Source organism: Etheostoma spectabile, chromosome 20 (genome assembly GCF_008692095.1).
Source record: "Etheostoma spectabile isolate EspeVRDwgs_2016 chromosome 20, UIUC_Espe_1.0, whole genome shotgun sequence".
In the NCBI taxonomy this organism is placed as follows: Eukaryota; Metazoa; Chordata; class Actinopteri; order Perciformes; family Percidae; genus Etheostoma; species Etheostoma spectabile.
The window spans coordinates 11223937-11247779 of NC_045752.1; the positions used below are offsets into that span (position 1 = coordinate 11223937).

At 39.9% G+C, this 23843-nt stretch overlaps 2 protein-coding genes across 5 annotated transcripts in view; both read left to right on the forward strand.

Annotated features, from left to right (window-relative positions):
• Positions 1–14468, forward strand: part of LOC116669592 (latent-transforming growth factor beta-binding protein 2) — an 86212-nt gene extending 71744 nt beyond the window's left edge. For all 3 annotated transcript variants that reach the window (XM_032499488.1, XM_032499491.1, XM_032499489.1), the window contains exons 32-41: positions 5316–5444; positions 6097–6231; positions 7269–7475; positions 7602–7694; positions 8071–8199; positions 8386–8526; positions 9108–9281; positions 9391–9660; positions 10406–10555; positions 12209–14468. In XM_032499488.1, coding sequence (XP_032355379.1) covers positions 5316–5444; positions 6097–6231; positions 7269–7475; positions 7602–7694; positions 8071–8199; positions 8386–8526; positions 9108–9281; positions 9391–9660; positions 10406–10555; positions 12209–12384 — 1604 coding nt within the window. In that variant the 3' untranslated portion in view covers positions 12385–14468. The remainder of the gene's footprint in view (positions 1–5315; positions 5445–6096; positions 6232–7268; positions 7476–7601; positions 7695–8070; positions 8200–8385; positions 8527–9107; positions 9282–9390; positions 9661–10405; positions 10556–12208) is intronic.
• A 1138-nt stretch (positions 14469–15606) lies between these two features.
• On the forward strand, positions 15607–23251 carry pomt2 (protein-O-mannosyltransferase 2). Of its 2 annotated transcripts, XM_032499492.1 has the most exons (21): positions 15608–16310; positions 16393–16477; positions 16563–16667; positions 16813–16921; positions 17226–17334; positions 17416–17575; positions 17681–17787; positions 17901–17983; positions 18545–18654; positions 18747–18813; positions 18912–18972; positions 19099–19177; positions 19843–19994; positions 20084–20175; positions 20276–20352; positions 20448–20519; positions 20623–20682; positions 20770–20875; positions 20984–21124; positions 21954–22065; positions 22510–23251. In XM_032499492.1, the coding sequence occupies exons 1-21, from the start codon at positions 16015–16017 to the stop codon at positions 22613–22615; spliced, it is 2289 nt and encodes a 762-aa protein (XP_032355383.1). In that variant the 5' UTR covers positions 15608–16014; the 3' UTR covers positions 22616–23251. The 2 variants fall into 2 exon arrangements, with proteins under 2 accessions (XP_032355384.1, XP_032355383.1); XM_032499493.1 differs by lacking the exon at positions 21954–22065 and having other exon boundaries at positions 15607–16310.
• The last annotated feature ends 592 nt before the right edge of the window (positions 23252–23843 follow it).

A 23843-nucleotide genomic window follows, 5' to 3' on the forward strand; every position in this document is an offset into this window, starting at 1 on the left:
AACCATATAGTTAAAAGACCAGCACACACAATTATGTTAAGGAAAACTGGCAGATCTTTAAGCTGTCTATAAACTGAAACAAGGGATGTATGCATTGTATGGACCTACTTATTTTTGTACCAGTCACCATTTTGGGCTGTAGTTAAAGATAGTGGAGAGTGTAGCCTCAAATCAACTCAGCACTCGACATACTCTTCAGGACTCTCCCTCTGTGCATAGATAATGATATCTGTTTGGCAGGCAGACACAAAGAGGCTGATGAATCAAAGAGCTATCAGGTATTCAAGGTATTCATGCACAAGAGGCCATGGGGATATGAGGAGAAGTGGCCCCTGAAATTGGGGCACTTTAGAAAGAGGAGTGCACTGTCATTGGAGCGGTGTGTGACGCCAGCAGCTGATAATGGTCTCATCCTTCGGACAGCGGAGCTAATGGAGTGCCTCTGGCAGAGACACACAGTGGAACCTGATAACCGCTGTTCAGCTTTTGAGAGAGGATAAGATTGAAGGCCCTTACCTTCCCACTCCCACCCCCTATGGAGGTGCCCAGTCACCTGGGTTGACTGACTAGGTTTGTACTTATAATACATCTGGGCCCACAAGCTGGCCAACAATACAGACACATCTCCATGACCAGCAGAATGCATGAAGCTTTCTGTGTTTACTGGCAGGATTATACAGCTTGGGCTTGAGATAATAATATGGTTGCACAACACTTTGAGTTTATCACTAATATTTTGTAGCACAGCATTGCTTGTCTATTTTGCTCTCTTAGCACCATAAAACAACAAGACTGGTTTAGGAGAAATACAAGAAACAAAACAAAAGGCCAAATATTTTCCTTATGCAAGGACAGAATCCAAACAGTCACCGGAGAGTGACAGACAAGGAGGGGAAAGCAGTCTGATAGCATCCAAATGGAATGATGTGTTGGACTGCATATGAAGGCTGTGGGTGTTTGCGGATGATTGTGTGCGTTTGTGTGTGCAAGTGTGTGTGTGCATATGGATAGTGTGGGTTTTGCATCCCCGCTTGTGTGTTTGTGTTAGAGAAGGAGACTGTTACCGTTGTAGAGATGCAGTTGGAGTGTAGTGCGGCTTCACTTATTCTCATGACCCTAGGTTTTTATTGGACTACCGACAGATGGAGATCAGGGGAGAGTATGCTGATCAGTGACAGATCAGACCTCCGCCCCCTCCATCACCCTGATCTCGGCTACATGTGGCTGCCTCCTCATTGCACTTTATGGTGTTGCCTGTCTGGCACCAGTCGAAGAGTGGCGGGGCCTATAGTGTGATAAGCGCAGATTGAAACCAGCTGCTGACCTCCGCTCCTTTAGTGTAAGAGTCAAAATACTGCTAAGCAGCTCATTGTGAATAAGCTCAAATCATTGCCATGTTATGTGCTATGAGTCACACATTTTCTTACCTGACATATCCTGTAGAGTATGATGGAATCTGATTGAAAAAAAGTTTCACATTGTCCCCTATGGTGCCACAAAAGTCGTAATTTTACTTCCCTGTATGGGTGCCCAGTTATGACCATGTCTGACCATCTTCCCCCCATTGCTATGTTGTGACGCTTGCTGTTTGTGTTTTCACTAGACCCCATAACAAACACTCATACTTCCCAGCATTGACTCACAGCCCCATTTTGAGAACCAAGCCCTCACCCTCAGAAGTCCAGCACAGCACACAATAGTGGCCTGTTTCACCTTACAATTGCAAGTTGTGGGAGATGCTGCCGTCACCCCAATAAAAGTCCAGTGAGGGAGCTCAATTACTCCGGGGCATTTCTGTCTGCTTGTAAAAATCATCAAATATTTAAGAAGAGGCCAGACACTGTAATTTTCAGTTTCTGTGAGGGGCGTTGTTTTATTTTTACTCACCGGCCTTCGAAGGGGAAGCGGTTGTCTTTGGCCCTGCTCGCAGCACTCATTTAGATTTAGAGGCCATAATACAAAAGGGAAAAACAGTGTTTTTTCCACAGCAGCACGTCAGCTGCAACTGTGCTGTGAGAGCTAGAGTTCTGCTATGATGCGATACACAGGGCGCCTTTAGGCATGTGAAAAGGAGGCATGTGTGTTGTCGCAGGTCATTGTTTTTAGCTTTAGTTCACCATCATGGTCATAAATTCCCTCAAGCTATGCCATGTAATGTATTTAATACGGCTTGCCCAAGGGCGGAAATTGTCTGTGGTCACACACTTGCCAACCTCCCACCCCTTTAAACGTATAGAAATCTAAAGACTTTACCGTGTGTGTGTGCGTGTGTGCGTGTGTGCGTGTGTGTGTGTGTGTGTGTGTGTGTGAGAGTGAGATCATGCTGTTGTGCAGATGTATGTTGATATTTCTTTCTTAAAGGTGCATACATTTAATGACAGTTTGACCTCCACGGTTAACAGGTTGTAGATGTAATGTCAGATAAAGCGCACAATCATGCTTCCCTGAAAACAAATACCTCAACTAATCCTGGCCTAATGTGTGAAATAACCTCTGCATATAGGTCCAATCAGACAAGGGGTTGCCTAGAGAATATGGGAGAAGTGTGGGCTGTGGAGGTGTGAGCCAACAGTCACTGATTGTTATATTTTTGTTGCCTGCCACCATGTGCTCCAGATTAACACATGGCACAGAGACCCGAACCATTAACCACCCCCCCCAAACCGCAACATCACTGGATCCAAGAAGCAGATCCTCCTGAGTCAGACCATTAGCACAGGTGCCGATTGGGCTGGGTTGTCCCTTAACCTCAGCTCCTCCCACCTCAAATGAACTCCTCAACCTCTTCCCTGCCTCAGTTCTTCCCTGCAGGCAGTTTACAGCTCTGCATGGGTCCTGACGTAACTGACTATTACATGGAAAGACTAAGAAAGGCAACCCCATGTCCTGTTGGAGTGAGAGTAGTTATCTCATTTTGTATTATTAGTTTTTTCCATACAAACCATTAGTGGTGTGATCAGCAAGCTGACTCTGCATGCAAGTACAGATCTAAATGGCTGGTCAAGTAAAAAAAATTAAACAAAGGCCATTTAATTTGTTTTGGTCTCAATGCTCTCATTCCTCCCAGGGATGATACTTTGATTACATCTCATCACAACATGTGGTTTGCAACAGGTTTTGTTCCATGTTACACATGAATGAAAATCTGCCTGAAGGCACTGATTATTTTATATATAAGCGGAGAGCTTTCATCGCCTTCCTCCCAGATCTCCCAGCTGGCAGCCGCTGTCATTCCAACATTCCAAACTCCACTTAAGCTCTTCACACTTGAGGAAATGTTTCTCAAACTCTGATATATAATACTTTTCACCTTACTCTAAGAATGCACTTGATTAAGCTGTGGGAAAAATTTTCTTAAAAAATATATTTTTAGATTACTTGTAATATCTCATAGTATCCAAAAAAACGCTGCCACTTCTACACTGGTTTGGCATCTCAATCCTCAGATGCAAAATGCAAATCCGATGGGTTGGCGGTTTTCAGTATGTGTCCATCCATCCTCCTTTCATCATGTTGCAACCATTTGAGCCCACAAGTCTATTTGAGCAATCCTTTTCAGCATTTCATGTTAAAGGTTTTACAAATGACAAAGGCAATTTTGTCTCCGCAGCCGTTTTTATTAGCTTGTGGGAGCCTCTGTCTCTGACCTCGGAGGCATGTTGGAGTAGTGGCCAAGTCAGGACGGCAACACTGACAGATAACTTGTCCCCTAGCGATCCTGACAAAGTAGTTGTCTGTGTTGGAGGGGAAGGCAAAGCCTTGCCAAGCAGACTGTTCAAATCAAATGACTTGTGGTTCTACTGGCCCACTTTCTTCAGTTGATACAGCCTTTATGAGTGCTCTGAGGCTAAAGGAAACAGGTTTAGACAATATGTGAATGACTGTGCTTTGCACTCCATCAACTGGTGTGTTTTACATTGCCACTGTACTTGACTTTTTGTCCTAACTGATGTTAAAGGCAGACTTATCCGAAGTGTGCTTTACTAGTATGAGAATGTTAAACGGATCAAAATGTTTTGTAAGTATTCAAAATGTTGTGATTTTGTCTCCATTCCTCCCTTTTTTTCTTAAACTTGTGATCACTCCAGTGGAGTTACTATTAGTTATGGAAACTTTAAATGAAATGTAATCATGCCTCTGATAAAACAGACACAGTGGTGGGTCATCTAATTTTATTAGCACAGTTTCTATCATCTGTCAGCTGTCTGTCTTAATGTTCCCAACTTAACGACTTGCAGAAAATATACAAGCACTGACTTAATTTCATCTCTGACTGAACAGTTTATAAGTTGTTTTTTAATTTAAGACGGAAAAGAACAAGACGTGGTTTCTAACGAGTTGTGGAACAAATTTCTCATAAATCTATGTTCAAAAAATGCTATTACAGACCAAGGGCAAAAGTCACATGAATTTGATCATTAAACTCTCTGATTGCTTTTACACAATTATAATCAGACTTGCTCTCCAGTTGTATCATTCTTTGACCTCTCTGCTATACTTGAGATGCCAAAGAAATAAGAACTTGGTCACAAATGTTGCCTTTAAACAGCAAGTGGTAGGCAATCAGCAGCGCTGTTACATGGTTACAGTGTTAACAGTCTCAACTTCCATGTCTTTCTCTCTCACACTGACATATAACATGTAGTTTCTCCACTGGTTTTATTAAACTTGTTTTATGATGTATTTCCATGCAAACAACCAACTACTGTAGGCTGCCGTCTGCCAGATTTGGTCCCTTTAAATCAGTACAAGTACAGTACAAGTACAAGTCCTATGCTCAGACTTTTTCATTGTACAATTTTAGATCTACTATACAGCTGTCATCTGATGTCAAACACATTAAAATGATCTTAAACATGTTCAAGTCATTGATTAGCATAGGAATCAACTCCTGTTCATGCCACCTCAGCCACCTTTCTTCAAATGCTTGTACAGTGTCTGGGTAAATGCTGAATTCTGGCTGCATGCTGGAAACTCTTCTGTCTCTTAAACTTTGTCAACATCCCAGTCACCTATAAATCACTTCTCACTCCATTGACACAACCAAGAAACATTCACTTGCAGTTTTTTCCAGATCCACGCCACATTCAATTTCACTCTGTTGCTGTGATGCAGAGAGATTCTCCATGAAATGATTTACAAACATTAAGTTTAATAAAAACCTTTCTAATGAATTGTCTAATCTGTAAACCTTTTCTGGTATGTTATGATGGCAGTGATTTCTGTTGTTGATGTAAGGTCAGAATGGTAGTGATGTTTAAGTTGTAAATATTATTTGTGATGTGCTCACATCTCTGTGTGCTCTTGCCTCGCAGATATTGATGAGTGTGTCAATGAAACCATCTGTGGGAACCACGGCTTCTGCGAGAACACAGACGGCTCCTTCCACTGCCAGTGTGACCAAGGCTACACCAACCTGCCCGGAGACATGAGCAAATGTGTCGGTCTGTAACTGGTCTTTAATAACTATTCATTGTACATTAACATTACTGATTAAAAGATAGGCGTAGGGATACTATCTGTATTTCTTAAACTCCTATGAAAACACCAAAAACCAACAATGAATTAATCAACTAACTAACTAGTATTGCCTCTGTAGCCAAAGCCTGATGTAACGTATTTCTCTGTGCCATAGAGCTTCATTGTACTCACTAGAGCACCAAAATTATATTTTGCAGATAGTAAATAATACCTAACGAATAAATGAAATTAGTACCTAATGAATGCTTTATTTACACTTATTTGAATAATGTTTGTAAAAACTACAGTGCCCAGCTATTCAAAGAAATCGTTTACATATATATAATCGTTTTTTTGTTTTTTTTTAGAGTTTTACATCTTTATTTAGGAACCAATAGGCTTGAGGTTGAGAGCCACAGAGAGAGTAGGAGTGAATCAATCACTACAAAGAAGTGTATATGTCTATAATGTATGAATGAAGTATTTTTTCTGTCAATTGGATATGAACTACTCTTCCAGTAACAAGATGATTACAGTTATTTTGTGCGACCTCACCACAACCTTGTTGTACGCATGCCTGTGCGAATGTGCCTGATCCTTTTCTGACCTCATGCTCATCTCTCCTGCCTTTCTCAGACGTGAACGAGTGTGAGATGAGCTTGGCGCTGTGCGGGGAGGCCCTGTGTGAGAACTTTGATGGCAGCTTCCTGTGCATCTGCCCCAACGACAATGAGGAATTTGATCCCATCACCAGCCAGTGCCGCTCCCTGGGTAATGGAGCAGGACTAGCACTCACAGTGACCCACAGGACTTAATTCTCCATCATTGGGAGACAGAGTTTTCCCTGATTTAATGAGCCGTCTCTCATTGTCCAAACAAGGGTGACGAGGTGGACATGACTTACTCCACGTCTCTTGACCTGGCTGTTTCCATGTGTTTTATAGGCTAGGGTTGTAGTTGGGTGTGTTGACTACAAAAATGTCTATTATCCTAATCTCAAATGAATGATGAGGTTACTCAAACGGTAGAGCCAAGTAAATACCCTAAGGGCCTAGTTGCTGTAAACCAATTTCCTCACCAAGACAAACAAGGATAAGGTGTAGCTATTGGCAATTAGGCCTAAAGACACATTACTTTCTTCTGTGCTAAAATGATCTTTAAGTGCAGAGGTTACAGATATGCAACATGGTGCAATTTCAGAATGACAGAAAAGGGCTTTTGAGTCATGGAAACACCATCACGTCTCCAACTTGATCGGCGTATGTGTACACAAAGTGGGCGTATTTACATTATTAAGCGGCGCGCCCTCAGCGGGGATGTTTTTTCTTCTGCCTGGGCACTAAACCCCAGCTATGCCTTTGTGTACCTTTTTGCCACATTCCGCTGTTTGCTTTTGACGTGTGTTAATCAATCATGTGAGAGTGAATGGTGTGTTGACTCACATGCCAGTGTTTCCATTTGGCTAAGCCTGCAGCTTAAGGGTGAAATGCCTGAGCCCATGCCTTTGGACAAATGAGCAGGCTCAGCAGTGGCAGGCGAGGCTAATGCACTACCTGCTGGAGGCATGTGGACACACTCTGACAGATGGAGAGCAGTGGCCACTCAATGCTATTACTGTATGTTGATGTGCTACTAAAGTGTAGAATCTACTGTAACTGTATATACTGTGAGATTTGCATTCACGCTGTTCTATCAGTTTGCCCTCCTAATTAACCCAATCTCAACCTTATCCGTAGGTGTGTTTCTATAGCTAACCATGACCTCTACCCTTCCTCTCCTGAAAAAATGCTTTCTTTGTTCATCTACAGCTGATATTGACTCGACACCCGCCGCTCGAGTCCCTCCGTCCACTCCCTCCGCTGAGGAGAGGAAAGAGTGTTACTATAACTTGAACGATGCCAACTTCTGCGACAACGTCTTGTCTCGCAACACCACCAAGCAGGAATGCTGCTGCACGGTGGGGGCTGGCTGGGGGGACAACTGCGAGATCCACGCCTGTCCTCTCCCAGGAAGAGGTACAACAAGAGGCTGATAATCCTTATTGGCACTTTATCAGAAGAAAGCGGAGATTACTCAGTGCATATGATTGCCATTTTGTTTTGTCTTCTCTTTCATTAATGTATCCAATTTGTATTTTCCAGCTGATTATAACCAGTTGTGCCCTCATGGCAGTGGATTGTTACCCCTGCCTGTTGCCTCCATACAAAGCCTGGGAGAACAGCGCCCTTACATAGGTACATTTGCATAAATACTAACTTGTTTTATTGATATCCCTGGGCTTTTATAGTTTCCCTTCACACAAAACTTTTTATTGGCACAGAAAGGTGCAATGTCAGCAGCCCATTTTACTTCCACCTGCATGAATTTTTAAAGCCAGATAGACACCCATAATCCCTTACCACATTTACAAGGCTGTCTTTACGGCTAGCCAGGGCTTAAAGGAATACCTGCCTTCATACCTGACTAATCACTGTAACCATAGTGTGTCTTGACAGTTTCTTAGAAAAGGAGTGAATGACTTTAAAGCAGTGTGCCAGCGTTTTGACTGTTGTTACTTTCCCTCTCACTTATGTTATACCAAAGTGTAAATCTCTCTCTCTGTCCCTTCAGATGCAAATGAGTGTGAGATGTTTGGATCAGACATTTGTAAGAATGGACAGTGTTCGAATCTCTTTTCTACCTATACCTGCTACTGTCGCTCTGGCTTCTACTATGACAACATCCGGCTTGAGTGTGTGGGTAAGAAATTACATTTCTTTCATTCATTGTTTTTTAATTTACATTTTTACTTTTTAAGTTTTTAACATTTGAAAACATCCATAACAGATGATGGGATGTCATTTAAGAGTTGTGGCTACTCTTATGATTAAAATTTTTTCATATTGTAATGTCGGTTTGCCTCTCTCTGTAAATGTGTTTTTTCAGATTACGATGAGTGTAGATTTGGAAGCGCCTGTGAGGATGGAGCGTGTGTGAACACGGCTGGGTCGTTCAACTGTTTCTGCAGTCCTCCATTAGTCCTGGACAGCACACGACGGCGCTGCATTGGTCTCAACACCACAGAAGGTGTTACAATATTTGAAATTGAAATGTTGAAGGTCCCATATTACGCTCTTTTTCATGTTCATACTTGTATTTTAGGTTTCTACCAGAACATGTTTACGTGCTTTAATGTTCAAAAACATTATTTTCTCATAATGGGGGTCTGAATATACCTGAAGTCACCCTGTGTCTGAAACACTCTGCTTTAACACCTGTCTCATTAAGCCCCCATCTGAAAAAAGACCAGTCTGCTCTGATTGGACTGCAGTCTCAGAGTCTCTGCACCGTTATTGCAGTCAAAGAATGACTGTAACAGCACTCTAGCAGCACTTTCTACCTATATATAGTATAGTTGTGACATCACAACCATAACCTAAATTCCTGGTGGCGCATATAACTGTTTCTGAATACCGGCTGTGAGCATTTCTCTGTGGATTGAGCGTTTTGATAATTTAACAGTATTTCTGTATCACCTAGACCTGCTTTATTATCAAAAAAGACACAAGTTTGGATGGGTTTACTTTTCTACCACAAAATGACATTTAGTTGATTGAAACAGCTGTATCTTTTATGTATTTATTCTCACTCTTCATTCTATCTCCCAGAAACTCTCGAGCCTGATAACGATGTGCACATGGATATTTGCTGGCAGCATCTGGAGGGGTACAACATGTGTTCAGAACCCCTCCAGGGACGCAGAACTACATACACTGAATGCTGCTGCCTGTACGGCATCGCCTGGAGTGGACAGTGTGCCTTCTGTCCCCAGAAAAACTCTGGTGAGAAGCAGGATGCACATAAGACAGCAATTACACTGTTTAATAATTGCTGTTCTTTGTATTAACACATCATTGTTATCATCATCCAAAATATAACTGCTGTATTCAGATGACTACGCAGTGATGTGCAACCTGCCTCGGAGAGACGGCACAGACAGTCTGCGTGAGAGGCCAGGATACGAGTACGGTCTTGAGGGGCCGGAGGATCCTGCAGAGCCATTTGTTCCTCCATACTGGGACAGTTATGGCAGCCCTGCAGGACCCTATGACATTCCCGAGGGCTTCAATGACAATGACTACAGCGTTCAACAGCCACCTTTCCGTGTCCCCATTTCACGACCACGGCAGCAGCTGCCACGACCAGTGGATTCCTATGTTGGTGGGTATATGTGTCCTGTGGTTTTTCATCCTCAATATGTTCATAGGTTGGAGCATTTGTGTAAAATATACGGTATACTATATGCTGTAATGCAACGGTAAATAAATCCACTCTGAGCTTCAGTCCCTGACAATTGTAACACCAAAAAGCTCACCAATATTTGTTCCTTTGCTCATAGCTGACCAGTGGTGTGCAAAGTCATCAAACTCATGATTAGCAATACAAAGGGCAAATTACAACATTAAAAGTACAATCTTGAATTAAAATATTTATTCAAGCAATACTATGTATAAGTACTTAAAGTGGCTATATCAATATTTTAGAAAAAAAATGTATCAAATGATGACAATGTAAAAACATTGTGGGAATGTGGAAGGGGTCATTTAAAGAGACGTATTACCCAAATTGGCTTTACTGAGCTTAATAGTCAGTTTCAGCTGATTGTTTAGCGGTCACAGCTCTCGGGGTGTTGCTTTGAGCAGCAGCGGTCAGACTCTAAAAACCCACTATACCTTACCTGCTATCTAACAGCAGACAGACCGTCAGCAACAAGCTGGTGAACATAGTGGACAATTTTTATGTATTTTGATATTTACTTTAGTAGTTGGTGGAGACCAAAAACAGAACCGAAAGAGATTTGAGTATTGGACTTGTATTCATCCAGTGGCCAGAAACATAACTCAAAATGAATGATAATGTGCCATAATATCCCAAGACTTTTTATTTTTACATGTGTTCTAATCAGAGCGCTACGATGGCTTTGAGGGTCTTCGAGCGGAGGAATGTGGAATCCTGAACGGGTGTGAAAACGGCCGCTGCGTTCGTGTGCGAGAAGGTTACACCTGCGACTGCTTTGACGGTTACGAACTTGACCTAAACAAGATGGCCTGTATAGGTGAGTTCTTTCCCCAGAATCTTTGATATTTTTTTCAACAAACCCACATGTAGACTGCCATCCAAATGAAAATGTTTATGGACTTCCCAGACTCAATAGGGAATAAATCACTTTATTAAATCTTGTTTCAAAATGTGATGTTGAATCTTAAAATCAAACCGCAGTGAAATCTTCAGGTTTAAGCCTTTCAGAGCCAGGTCTTGGATTAATTTCAGTGAGGTCACCCTTCATGCAGTAAATCATCAAGCTCAAGGAGAAGCTTTGAATTTTACAACTTTGCATTAAGTTATGTTTAATGGGGAACTAACGAAAGCCATGTACTTCTGAAAATAATCGTGTGTTACCCATTGGTCTGAAATTCACACTTGGCCAAAAGTAAGGAGGCCTTGAATCTTTGCCACTCTGTATATTCCATGAGATATTATATCTTTTAAGTGTACTTTGTTTGTTTTGAAAGAAAGTAAGTCTCTTGTAGTAATTAAATGCTATGATTACAATATTCTGTCTGCATACAAGCTTATCAGCTCCAAGGCCAGACGTTTTCCCAAGGAGAGTGACTGAATTTCAACCCTGTGGAAATGTGGGAGCTGTGCAACTCATGCCATGCCTCTTTTTATAAATATCACTATGAGCAATTCCCTAGAAGAGCATGACATAAACAGGAGGGTCATTTTAGAAGGACTGCTATGAAATGACAATCAGACCTCCCGGGCTGAAAAAGGGGAAAGCAAAATCACTTGAAGGCCTAAAGGAAACATAATCCAATGCATTGTTAATTTTACCATCGTTCTGAACAGTTGAGTGCTCGAGATGGCTGGGAATTCAAGTTCAGACCCCATCCAGCCGACACGCAATATGACGGCATGTTTGATTTAAGATTAACAAGATGAGATATTATGCAACATATCCTTGGTGTTGAGTGAAAACCTTGTACTTCCAAATGTGAACTTTTGTGGAACTAATTAAAAACAATTGTTTATTGTTAACAAGATTGCATGCCGTTTTCAATCATTTCATTCACGTGATTCTTTTGATCACATCATCTTCATCCATGCCTGGAATTTGCCCAGTTGTCATGAAATTGTATAGGGCTGCAACTAATGATTATTTTTATTAGCAATGAATCTGCCAATTACTTTCTCAAATAATCATTTGGTCAAGTCATCGTCTTTTTCTTTTGTCAGCTTAACAGTCCAGAACTCCAAAATATCCAATTCACTTTAATGTAAGAAGAAGATAAGTAGCAAATCCTCATATTTGAGAAGCTGGAACAAGAGAATAGCTGGCCTTTTTTGCTTAGAAAAAAACGATTGATAGATTCCCAACATCGTAGCAGATTCATTTTCTTTCCGGTAATCAACCAATCATTGCAGCTCTAGGATTATAAACGTTTAAATATTCTGAGCACCTTAAGCACTTTTCTTCCACAGTTGAGTTTCAAAGTCTTCTGCTGATAGGATATGATAGAAAGAATTAAGGGAAAAAAGGAGAAAAAAAAAAAGAACGGTTGAAGTGAAATCAAAAGTATGAATTATTTTAGTATTTCTGTATCCCACTACTCACATAACCACATGGCCACTCAGCAGCAGATGTTGTGCAGGCAGCTGTTTCAGCTCCCTGCTGACTAACTTGTCATGTCTCCTCTTCCTGCAGATATAAACGAGTGTGAGGACATTAGCGACAAGGTTCCCTTGTGTCAGAACGGGCAGTGCACCAACACAGAAGGGTCATACAAGTGCACCTGTTTGCCGGGCTTCGTGGCCTCCGCAGAGCCACACAGATGCATCCCAGAGATCCCAGCCTCGGGGCTTGTGGAGACAGGAAACTGAGACAGACTGCCGGCTATTCCTGCTTCTTTTAAGATCACCTTACACCCCTCTGCCCTTTCCCCCAAGGGCCTCGCACTAAACCTCCAACTGTACCGCTGAGACGTCCAAACTCTTCCCAACACACACATACAGACACAAACCTAAACATACATACATTGCACACATGTGCATTCAGCACAGAACACATTCATACCCCCTCATACACATTAAAGAGGACCAGGGATTGCGCAGTGAATGTATTACATGGGATTTAGTATTCACCAGATATCCATTTGCCTTAAAGGGATTTTGTGGACTGATTTTGTTTTATTCAGTAACCCCAGGCAATTTAATATGCAGATATATTTTCCACATTTTTTTCTCTGTCACTTTCTTTTTGTTGTGTTATTTATTTCATTTACATGACGGGCCTCTGCTAACTAAGAAAGCGACCTATTTCAGAGAGCATACTTGATTCCTCTTGTTTTATTTGCCTCACCAATTGACCTCAGAGACAGCATGGGGAGAGAATAAATGTCATATGTCATGTCTCATGTCTCATAAATCAGCTTGGGCCACACCGTCAAACCTCTCACCAATTTCCTCACACAGTCGTTGTAATTAGCATTGACCTTGGACTAAACGAATGCCAGGGTTGATAAACATCAGAAATTCACAGAAAGAACTTTTCCCACTACTGCCTTTCTATTCTTCAAGATTAATCACAAGCTAAAGTTGAAGAATCTCTGGACCAAGAAGTAAGAGGTTAACACAGCCAAATGTACACATTTCAAACTTCGGCCTTTACCTTGACCTGGGAAGCCTGTAGATGTATATGATGATCTATGTAATGTTTAAAAAAGGTGCAATAGGTATAACCTGCCTTCCTCTGTTTGACACCATTTAATACCAGCGATGAAGTAGGACAACATGGATTCAGTTGCTGATCCCGATTTTTGTTTTCTTTTTGACAGTATTAATTTATACATTTGTAAAAAAAAATATTTACCATGACTCAAAGTTTGATTCCAGGCTACTTCTGAAACCACAGGACGGTAAATTTGTTAAAATGATCCACAAATATCACAGCTTGAAGTGAAAGGTTAGTTTTATGTACCAGTGTCAGACACGCAGAAGGATCCCAGAACTCACATAAGACCATTCCCATGTGTGCATCTCTGAATGCATGTAAAGACACAGGCTTCGTTGGAGAGGTTTGGTATATTTTGTACAGATCTAGTACTATGTATTATTTTTGTTACATATTCTCTTAATGCATTATAGCACAACCAATATTTTGTTTGACATAAAACATAAAATGTAAGAAAATCTGGCATTATAGCTTTGTAGATTTATACATGTCTGTAAAAATGTTTTTTAAATCCTATCTTTTTATGTATGAGGAGAGTGGCTGACACTGTACCAGAGGAACTGTGTGTATACCCTGCCCTGTGGAGCAGACAATGAAATGTATTTTTTTTTGGAAGTGGCAGCACTGTTCTAATCATAGACCTTTTTGTCTCTTCGAGTTCATTACAAAGACGATGCTTTTGAAATGCAAGCACTAACTTCTGTGCGTCACAACTTTATGGCTAAATATAAGTAATTGTGAACAATATTTCTTTTAGTCTCTGTTGGATCCTTATGCCATGAATGTATCATAGACAGTATTGGCCTAGTCATGTGGTTTCTGAACTCCCACTTATACCTTTTGGTCTTTTAGATTCAGGTTTAGGAAATAACGGCATTACTTGTCTAATGGACTGAACTTCTCTCAGCAGCGCAGAAACATAAAAGTCTAATTCTAACTTTGGAGGATGACTAAGGTTGATGACCTATTCCTAATAACATGCATTCATAACTTATAAACCCAAGTTGTACAAATGTTTCCACTTGATGTGCACTGTACTTGACTGTGCTGTTCAAATCATCAGACCGGAAGTCTAACATTAAAGTCACAGTTGGAATATTTCAAGTCTTTCAAAACCACAAATAACTAATTGTCTTGTTGTAAAGCTGTGGTCATTGGAAATATGCTCATTAATTTTGTTTACCTCTTGACTGTAATCACTCTCAGTCATCAAAATAAAAACATAAAAATATCAGTCTCTTTGAACATTTACTTTGAACATTTACTTTATCAGAATCAGAATCAGAATCAGCTTTATTTGCGAGGTATGAGGACACATACGAGGATTTTTTCTTTGGAGCATTGTTGCTCACACTGTGCTTACACACAAAACAACCAAAACAACAGAATACACACTAATATATACACAATATATACATACTCGAAACAGAAACAATATAGAGGCATGAGTGAACGAAGAGTTCAATAAAAATGATTTAAATGTAGAGCATAGTGCAAGGATACTGGGATAAATAATATTGTGTTATTATATTACAATATGAACAGTATGAACATTATGGACAGTTCTGAAATAGGAAATGAGAATGATGAGTAAATAACAAATAAGTGAGATGTGAGAATGGGAATGATGAGTATCATTTGTATTAAAACAAGAATACTTGGTTAGTTGTAGTATGTAGTATACTATGACTAGTTATAATAAAAGCACTAGATGTTCATTAGACTAGACTTTCTTACACCAAGCAGTGTAGTTCTTGAACAGGTTGGTGCAGCTATTGTGATGTAAGTGGTCAGATGTGTATGTTTGGCAGTGATGGTAGACATACCATCCTTTACTTCAGTAATAGTAGTAATACCACAGTGTATAAATACTCCATTACAAGTACAGTAATTTACTAATAAAGTACATTTTATTAGTAAATTATTATTCTTGGATAATTGAAGTACAGTATTATATTTAGTGTAGTAGCATGTAAGCAACATTTAAAGGTGCAGCTGGTCAAGATTCATATATTGTGTAGTTTAATCTATCACAATGCAACATTTTATGTAAACTATTTGTTTTGAGTCGAAATCTAAAAGTAGCTATGGCTACCAAAAAAGTAGTGCAGTCATCCTGTGAAATGTATTTTTCTCAACTAAGAAGGGGAAAATAGGTTGTTAATATTAGAATGATTTATTATACTACATTGCCCTCTGGTGGCCAAATAGCGCTGCACATCACTGCTTTTCCATCTTTTCCAAAACGTTTTCCAATTGGCTAACCTGGGATTTGTCCCAAAAGAATTATGGGAAATTGTGTTTACCCTTCAACACCATGCCCACATAAATAACACAGTGGAATACACCTCCCAGAAACCACCTCGAATCTTACTTGTTTTTAAGTCGAGCTGCAACTACTCGTGTTCTCTTGCTCGTTGGGTTGCTAGCTAGCTAAATCTTGAATATTAAAACGATAATTTGAGGCGATAACGACAGTTAGCAATTTGTAATCATAAATGTACAATATGAAACATTAATGTGTGGAATGCCGCCATTTGACGAGAAGACACTTTGTTAGCAAGCTAGGATAAGTATGTTATCGATTAAAATGTCTTAATAGCTTGGCTGCAATGTACCAAATATGTGTAATAATATCAGCACAGTTACGCATAATATAGATATCACCCACTAACTGTTGTGGATGTAACGTCATGATTAGATAGTGGAACCAAAATATAAGCTAGACTTTCCAGGTTTGGAAGTTGGTCTGGTCAATTTATTACAGGTTTCATTCACTAATGGCAAAGGAAGAATGCATTACACAATGGAACAAGACAGGGGACACTTCAACCCTACGAAACAGGAAAATCTTTCCCACCTCAGAAAAGACCCTCCAAAGCCCATTCACTCCTTTGTCAAAGGATAAAAATAATCAGACGGCTGGACACACTCAGTGTTCAAATGGGACATCTGCTCCGTGTTTGGCCAGAGAAAATGTTAGCAAGGATCCCCCAACCAGAGTGCTGCTGATGTTGGTAGTGGGGCTTTCTTTTTCTACACGCCTCTACAAGATAACAGAGCCCCCTCATGTGTGGTGAGTAAAAGTCATGAATGCATGAATGTCCATTTTGTGCATAGATTTTGTAATCTTTTTTTTGAATGATGACTCATTCCAGCTGGGATGAGACACACTTTGGAAAGATGGGAAGCTACTACATCAACAGGACCTTCTTTTTTGATGTCCATCCTCCTCTTGGAAAAGTGAGATCACAGAGCATCCCTTTTGTGTAGTGTCTTCAGGGAAACCACTCTAGTATAAGTATTGATCATCATTAATCCGTTGCAGATGCTGATAGGTCTCGCCGGTTACATGACTGGTTATGATGGCACCTTTCCTTTCATAAAGCCAGGAGATAAATATAAACATCACAACTACTGGGGGATGAGAGGGGTAAGCTGCTTTCCACACGAGAAAACCTGCTCTTTTCTAATTCTTTAACAATGCAATTTGAATATATAGATATGGTCTTTTCACAACTTTTAAATGATAAGACATTAAGGCTGCTGATGTGCCTGTCCCGCCTCTTACCCTTTAGTTTTGTGCCGTGTTGGGCTCCTGTCTCCCGGTCTTTGCCTACCTCATAGTGCTGGAGTTGTCTCAGTCTCACAGTGCTGCCCTTATTACTGCCATCCTGCTCATATTTGGTGAGTAATCATCTTGTTTAATACACAAACTACTCAACCTTCCAATATCCTTTTTTTTACCTGAAAAAAATAAAAGGAACAGCATGGAACCTGCACATACACGTTTTGGGAGTTAGGAAACCACCATGTCTAAAGTGACTTATAAGTCATCTTCCATATTGGCCATTTTTTTCATTTAATGTTGTGTCTCGTTTGCTGATCTTACCAACAGCAATTATGATAAATATAAGGAGTGTCTTGGACCTTAAGAATATCTACGTGTCAAATAACCCATTCCTTTGTGCTGACTTTCTTCATCCCACAGACACGGGCTTTATCACCATTTCCCAGTACATCCTGTTAGACCCTATACTCATGTTCTTCATCATGGCAGCAGTGTTGAGCATGGTCAAGTTCAGCCAGCAGAGATGCAGGTAGGACACCGCTAGGACTTTGATTTTGGTTTGGCTAATAGTTTTTCATGCGATGTGGTAATTTTTCTAACTTTTTTCCAGCCCTTTTGCTGCCCACTGGTGGCTGTGGCTGGTACTGACTGGTGTAAGCCTTGCTGGAGCGTTGGGAGTAAAGTTTGTGGGTCTGTTTATCATCTTGCTTGTTGGACTAAATACAGTCTGGGACCTCTGGAGGCTTTTGGGAGACCTGAGCCTCACACTGGTAAACGGCAGCAAATTTTGAACTGCACTGGTTAACTGATTATGTTGATGAGTAGCGCTCGAGATTTGACTGTTAGGCTCTTCTCACCTTATTTTCTGGCTCCAGGTGGAAATTGCAAAGCACTTCCTGGCTCGGGTTGTTGGACTCATCCTGCTTCCACTTTTCCTCTATGTTACAATATTTGCAATCCACTTTGTTGTGTTGAACAAAAGGTGTGTCTGCTTGTTATATTATGGATACAGTGTGATTACTGTTCATCTCACCCTAAATACTGCGTGATGACGTCCACATTGTTTGAGTAATAATGATTGTTTTCTTTTACCAGTGGACCAGGAGATGGTTTCTTCAGCTCAGCTTTTCAGTCCCGTCTAATCGGGAACAATCTACACAACGCATCCATGCCTGAGTGTGAGTCCCAAACACAACAATTGTTGAAATACTAAAAACTAAATTGAACATTTGGGCAAAAATATTTTTTTCCCATTCTTTTTGTATTGATTGCAGCCAGATGGGCTGAATGTTTTCTTACTCACTTCACAAAGTAACATTCTATTTTTATTGTTAATCCGAATCAGAAATACTTTTATTGATCATACATAGTTAAAGGAATGTTATTATACATTATTTACATAATTAACATAATTAAGGAATTGCAATGGTGAAAAGTAATAATAATAATAATAATTGTTGTAGTTGAGTATTGCACACATGTCAGGCCAGTGTTATTGCACAAAACATATAATACAGATAATATTGTCCAGTATCAACCTCTCTGAGTGTCTGCGTGTCAGACACTTAGAGGGAGGAGTTATAAAGTTTGATGGCCACAGGCAGGAATGACTTCCTGTGGTGCATTTTGGTAGAATTAGTCTATCACTGAAAGTCTTTATCAAATGTAATTTTTCATTCAATGTAATTTTTTTTTGTGTTTTGGTAATGATTTGAAGCAATGTCATTGTTCTAATATAGACCTGGCATACGGCTCCACCATCACAGTAAAAAACCTCCGTATTGCTGGAGGCTATTTGCACTCTCATTGGCACTTATACCCCGAGGGAGTGGGAGCAAGGCAGCAGCAGGTCAGGCAATGCTGTGCGTATTCAAACATGCCATTATCTGTGGTCATTTTATTTATTCTAAATAAACAGTTTTCTCTGCCATTTCCTTACAGGTGACAGCCTATCTCCACAAGGACTATAACAATTTGTGGCTTGTTCACAGACAGGATGCTAATGAATGTGAGCACATAGGGTTTATTTACTGTTTAGAGATACCATTGGCATTCATTTGAGCCATGATGTAAGTTAAGAGCCTCTAATTGTTTATCCCTATTAAGCTCAATCTGGAACACCTGATCTGGTTCGTCATGGTGACATCATTCGACTGGAGCACAAAGAGTAAGAATTATGACTCCACAGAGCAGTCAAATGAAAAACGTTATATAATGTTCATAATGCAATGTCATTCCAATCCAAATTATGTGCATGTATTTGTGATAATTTAATTTTTACTGGTCTTTCCAGAACAACCCGTAACCTTCACGGTCACCTGCATGAAGCACCTCTGACCAAGAAACACTTCCAAGTTACAGGCTATGGCATTGTGAGTAGACCCATAACATAGAGTACCACTAAAAAGGACTTTTTTCACCTTACTGCTCTGTACAGTTGACAGATGACATGTCACACAACTTCTGGATGAAGTTTATTTTGTGTTGAAGTCACTTTTTTATGCGGTTTTGAGATGCCAAACTATTAATTGCCTCATTCAGCATTAATAACAGGATTCTGATTGCATATCCTCACACAGTGGCTTGTATACGTTTACACAGTTGACTAGTTGACTAAAAAGAGGACATCTTTTTGAAATTGATCTTAATGCCTTAATTAAAAAAAAGGAAAAATCCAACGTTTAAGGACACCACTTTTCTTTATGAATGAATAATGTATTGTAAATAAATAAATGTTCTTCCTTAAAATACAGGGGGCATAAGTATACACACCCCTATGTTAAATTCTGATAGAGGCAGGCCGATTTGTATTTTTAAAGGCCAGTTATTTCATGGATCCAGGATACTGTCCATCCTGATAACGTTCCCTTGACCTTTAGAATTATAACAGTCCCACATCATCTCATACCCTTCACCATACCTAGAGATTGGAATGCTTTTTACTCAACTTTAGCATGGGTGTGTAAACTTATGCAAGCCACTGTATGTTTGTCTGTCTTCAAGCTTAATACACATCTCCACCATGCTCTGTTGTTAGAATGGCACAGGTGACACCAATGACCTGTGGCAGGTGGAGGTTTGTGGAGGACGGAATGGTGACCTGGTGAAGGTGCTGCGTAGCAAAGTCCGCTTTCTGCACCAAGCGACTGGTTGTGTGCTTTACTCCTCTGGCAAGACTCTCCCAAAGTGGTAAAGACAAGTCTTCTCTGCTCCTCCTTTTCTGTTCAGCATCCATTATATGTATGGACAGTCAAAGCAAAAGTTTTGTTTCTGTTCAGGGGCTGGGAACAGGTGGAGGTGACCTGTAGTCCCTACTTGAAGGAGACGCCAAGCTCCCAGTGGAATATTGAAGATCATATCAATCCCAAATGTAAGATAAAAACACTCTTTGTGCTCCTTTGTTTTTGTCTATACTTTATGATGTCAAACACTAACCAACATGTTCCTTTTCTTCTTGCATGTTCTGGCAGTGCCCAATATTAGTTTGTCTGTGCTGAAGCCCCATTTTCTGGAGATCTTACTGGAGTCCCACATTGTTATGATAAGAGTAAGAAACAATGAGAAAAGATGTTAATCCATCTGTGCTTAAAATAAATGTGTCTTAATAGAAATCATTTATTGATTTAAAATGTGTCTTTTTAGGGTAACAGTGGCTTGAAACCCAAAGACAATGAGATGAAATCAAAACCCTGGCATTGGCCCATCAACTATCAGGTGCATTGAGTGATCTATGTTTATAAAGTTAATTTTTGGAAAAAAAACTAAACTATATGTATAACTACTTTTAAACTAAAATGTTTTTGGTTTATTTCTTTAGGGATTGAGGTTTTCAGGAGTGAATGACACAGAGTATCGTGTTTACCTGCTGGGGAACCCTGTAAGTCTGTCTGAGGCTTGCTTGATTTTTCCTGCTGTCGCTCTTCTCTGACCAGCGCACATTGACGCTATAAATACTCTGTTGCAGGTGGTTTGGTGGATGAACCTGGCCAGTTTGGGATTGTATCCTATCATGGTGGCAGTGGTGTCGATAGCCCTCCAAAGAGGTTTCTCATTGAGCCAAAAAAGAATAGGTGTGCTTATTGATAGTGGCACTGACTGGTCGTGGTTGCAGCAGCAGTATAAAAGGAAAGATGATTTGAACATTAAATAAATGTTCTGCACTCCACTCTGTCTTTCAGAGCATTCTGTTGTGCTTATGAGAGGAGGAGGACTGCTACTCCTTGGTTGGCTGCTGCACTATGCACCTTTCTATACAATGGGCCGTGTCCTCTACTACCACCACTACTTTCCTGCAATGCTCTTCAGCAGCATGCTAACAGGTACCAAATCTCTTACTGCATGTTGGATACTTTCATTATTTCTACCAGAGGTTTGCAGGGAGGGAGGAGAGAGAGATATGTGGTAAAGATACTGCATGAAGTGAAAGACAATCAAAGTACTTGCAGCACACAATTTGCATAAAAAAATCGTTCTTCTTCTCAGTCATAACTGAGTCAAATATAACATATGCACATTATACCCATATTGTTTTGTTTTCAGTGTGATTTACACTTGCTGAAGATATCATTTCATCACTAAACATCCGTAAATCCACTTAGAAATCATTGAAAAAAGATAAGCTCATTTTTAACTCCAAAACTTGCCTAAGAATCATCAGGGTTTTAAATTTCACAGTGATAGTTGTCTCCATCCATGGGACCATTGCAAACAGGAACTGCTAAGAGCTAATTTGGCATACTTTTAATGGTGCCAATTTACCTAAATGTAAATGTATTATATGCTAAAACAAGGCTTAAATTCCCCACAGCTCAGTGACTCAATTGCAACATTATACTGTTTACATTCCCCAAAGCATTGTGGTCACTGTGGTTCCAAATCTTAGAGTATAATTATCCCCAAATCGAAACAAGACAAAGAATCCTAATAGGCAATCCATTAATATTAACTTCAAGTTGCACAATCAATGTATTATTTTTTTGTATTGGAGTAGACAGGTTTGTTGGGCGGGGGGGCAGTGCAGTGCAGCTTTAATTTAGTCCGATCCGATGGGAGCCTCCAGTGTGAGACTTTGAAAACCCCTGATACAGACAAAGCAGTCATGTTGGTCACAGGATTGTGGTCAAAGCACTCACTGTTTGTTTTTTACAGGAATTACATTCGACATTCTGTTGAAAAGCACTGACCTGATACTCCGCCCGCCCTATTCTGATCTTCTGCAGCAACTCGGGCAAATGGTACTTCTGTTCAGTGTACTTTACAGGTGAGATGGCTGGCAGAGTAACTATAGTGAAGGAAAACTGTGTTGTAGTTGATTCTTACATTGTCATAAACAGTACATCATCAGTTTGTGATGTCTATTGCATTTAATTTGTGATTATGCATCCATCTAATTCTCACTTTCCCTTGATTCTCCCTAACATTTCTGCATTTACATGTATAGAAAAAGTGTTTGTGATATAAATAAACCTTTTGGGAAATACGACAGTTTTCTTTCTTAATGAGAAATAGCTGAGAAGATTGATACCACACTTAATTGTCGGTTAAGTTAAAGCTACAGCCAGCTAGAGTTGAGCTTAGCTTAGCCCAACGATTAGAAGCAAAGGAAACGGCTAGCCTGGTTTTAGATTCCCTAAACACATTTTTAAGTTTAAAAGTGCTTCTTTTACTTTGTACAAATCACAGTAATCCATTCTCCGTCTGTCAGTTTCTACCTGTTCCATCCACTCTCCTACGGTATGACGGGTCCTCTGGCACACGAGCCGGGCAGCACCATGGCTGGCCTGAAGTGGATGGACTCCTGGGAGTTCTAGTCTGCTTTTGCATGAAGGAGACTCTAATATTGTGATGTATAATAACTGGAATTTAATCAATCATCTGTCTCACAGACTTGTGGTCTTAGTGTTTACACAAAAAAAAAATTGTATTTATTGTTTTTAGGTACTTACTGCATACACTACCTGTACCATGTATTTATGTGTCTCCACATTTCCAAGTATTGTAGTCTATAATGTGTAATAAAGGGGTGGAACAGTTGTATGGGACGAACCTGAACCTGTGTATAATTAAAGCCAGAGTGTTGTGGAGAATAAAGATTTAGACACTAATCTTGATTACCAAGCTGCCTTAACTACACAACACATCTAACATCCTGGACTTGTATGTGTATACTGTATGTCACAATAATAAGCTAAAGTGCCTGAAAGGAGCCAGTGAAAGTAAAGTGCAACTGCTGCATCTCCCTGTTTGTCAGTTTTGAAGAAAACCTTTTTTGTTAGTTATAGGTTATTAGAGACCGTGTATTAATTTGTGATTGTCTAAGTGCCTGGCTTTTTTGTACTAGTGCTGTTCGGTACTGGCTTCTGTTTTTACATTATAAGAATACTACTGACTTTCAGTGTCATATGCACATTTCAGTATTAAACTGATATTCTTGTAGTCTGTGCTTACTTGTTCATATTGTCAACATTTGATCTAAATTTTGTTTCTCAACATCTATTTCTAGAGTGTTCTGGCCAGGATATGTATAACATACGTGTCACATATGAAAAATAAATACAAGTGATCGTAAATTCATGAAAGAAATGTATTACTATATGTCAATGGCAACTTGATCTGCCTTCAATTAATAAAAATAATTAAGACCAATTGTGATTGGTCTGCTTGTTTTATGTGATCCCTAACTTTGTTGTGATTGATCAGTTTGGGTGTGGTAATGTAGGCCAAATAACACCATGGAACTCTTAGAAAATGTAAAAGCCTAACTTCTGTGTATTACCTCAATTGGAAGGTCAGAGGCGAAACAATGAACAGACTACTTTAAGTCAATTTAAATAAAAACGACAAAGAAAGACAAGTGTAAATGTCTGCATACAGTCTAATTTTTCTCTCTTACTACACTAACACATATGGAATCTATGAATTCCCCATAGAAAATAAGTTATTCAAAAGCTAAAAATATGAACTGAGATTATGATAGATTGCTTGATATACAGATGTGTTCATGTATTCGTGTAGTAGTAGCAGATAGATAGATAGATA

Coding starts and splice junctions, on each gene's coding strand:
- pomt2 (XM_032499492.1), top strand. CDS start 16,015: ATGGCAAAGGAAGAATGCATTACACAATGGAACAAGACAGGGGACACT. Junction 16,478..16,562: donor TCCATCCTCCTCTTGGAAAA/GTGAGATCACAG, acceptor AATCCGTTGCAG/ATGCTGATAGGTCTCGCCGG. Junction 21,125..21,953: donor CTTCAGCAGCATGCTAACAG/GTACCAAATCTC, acceptor TGTTTTTTACAG/GAATTACATTCGACATTCTG.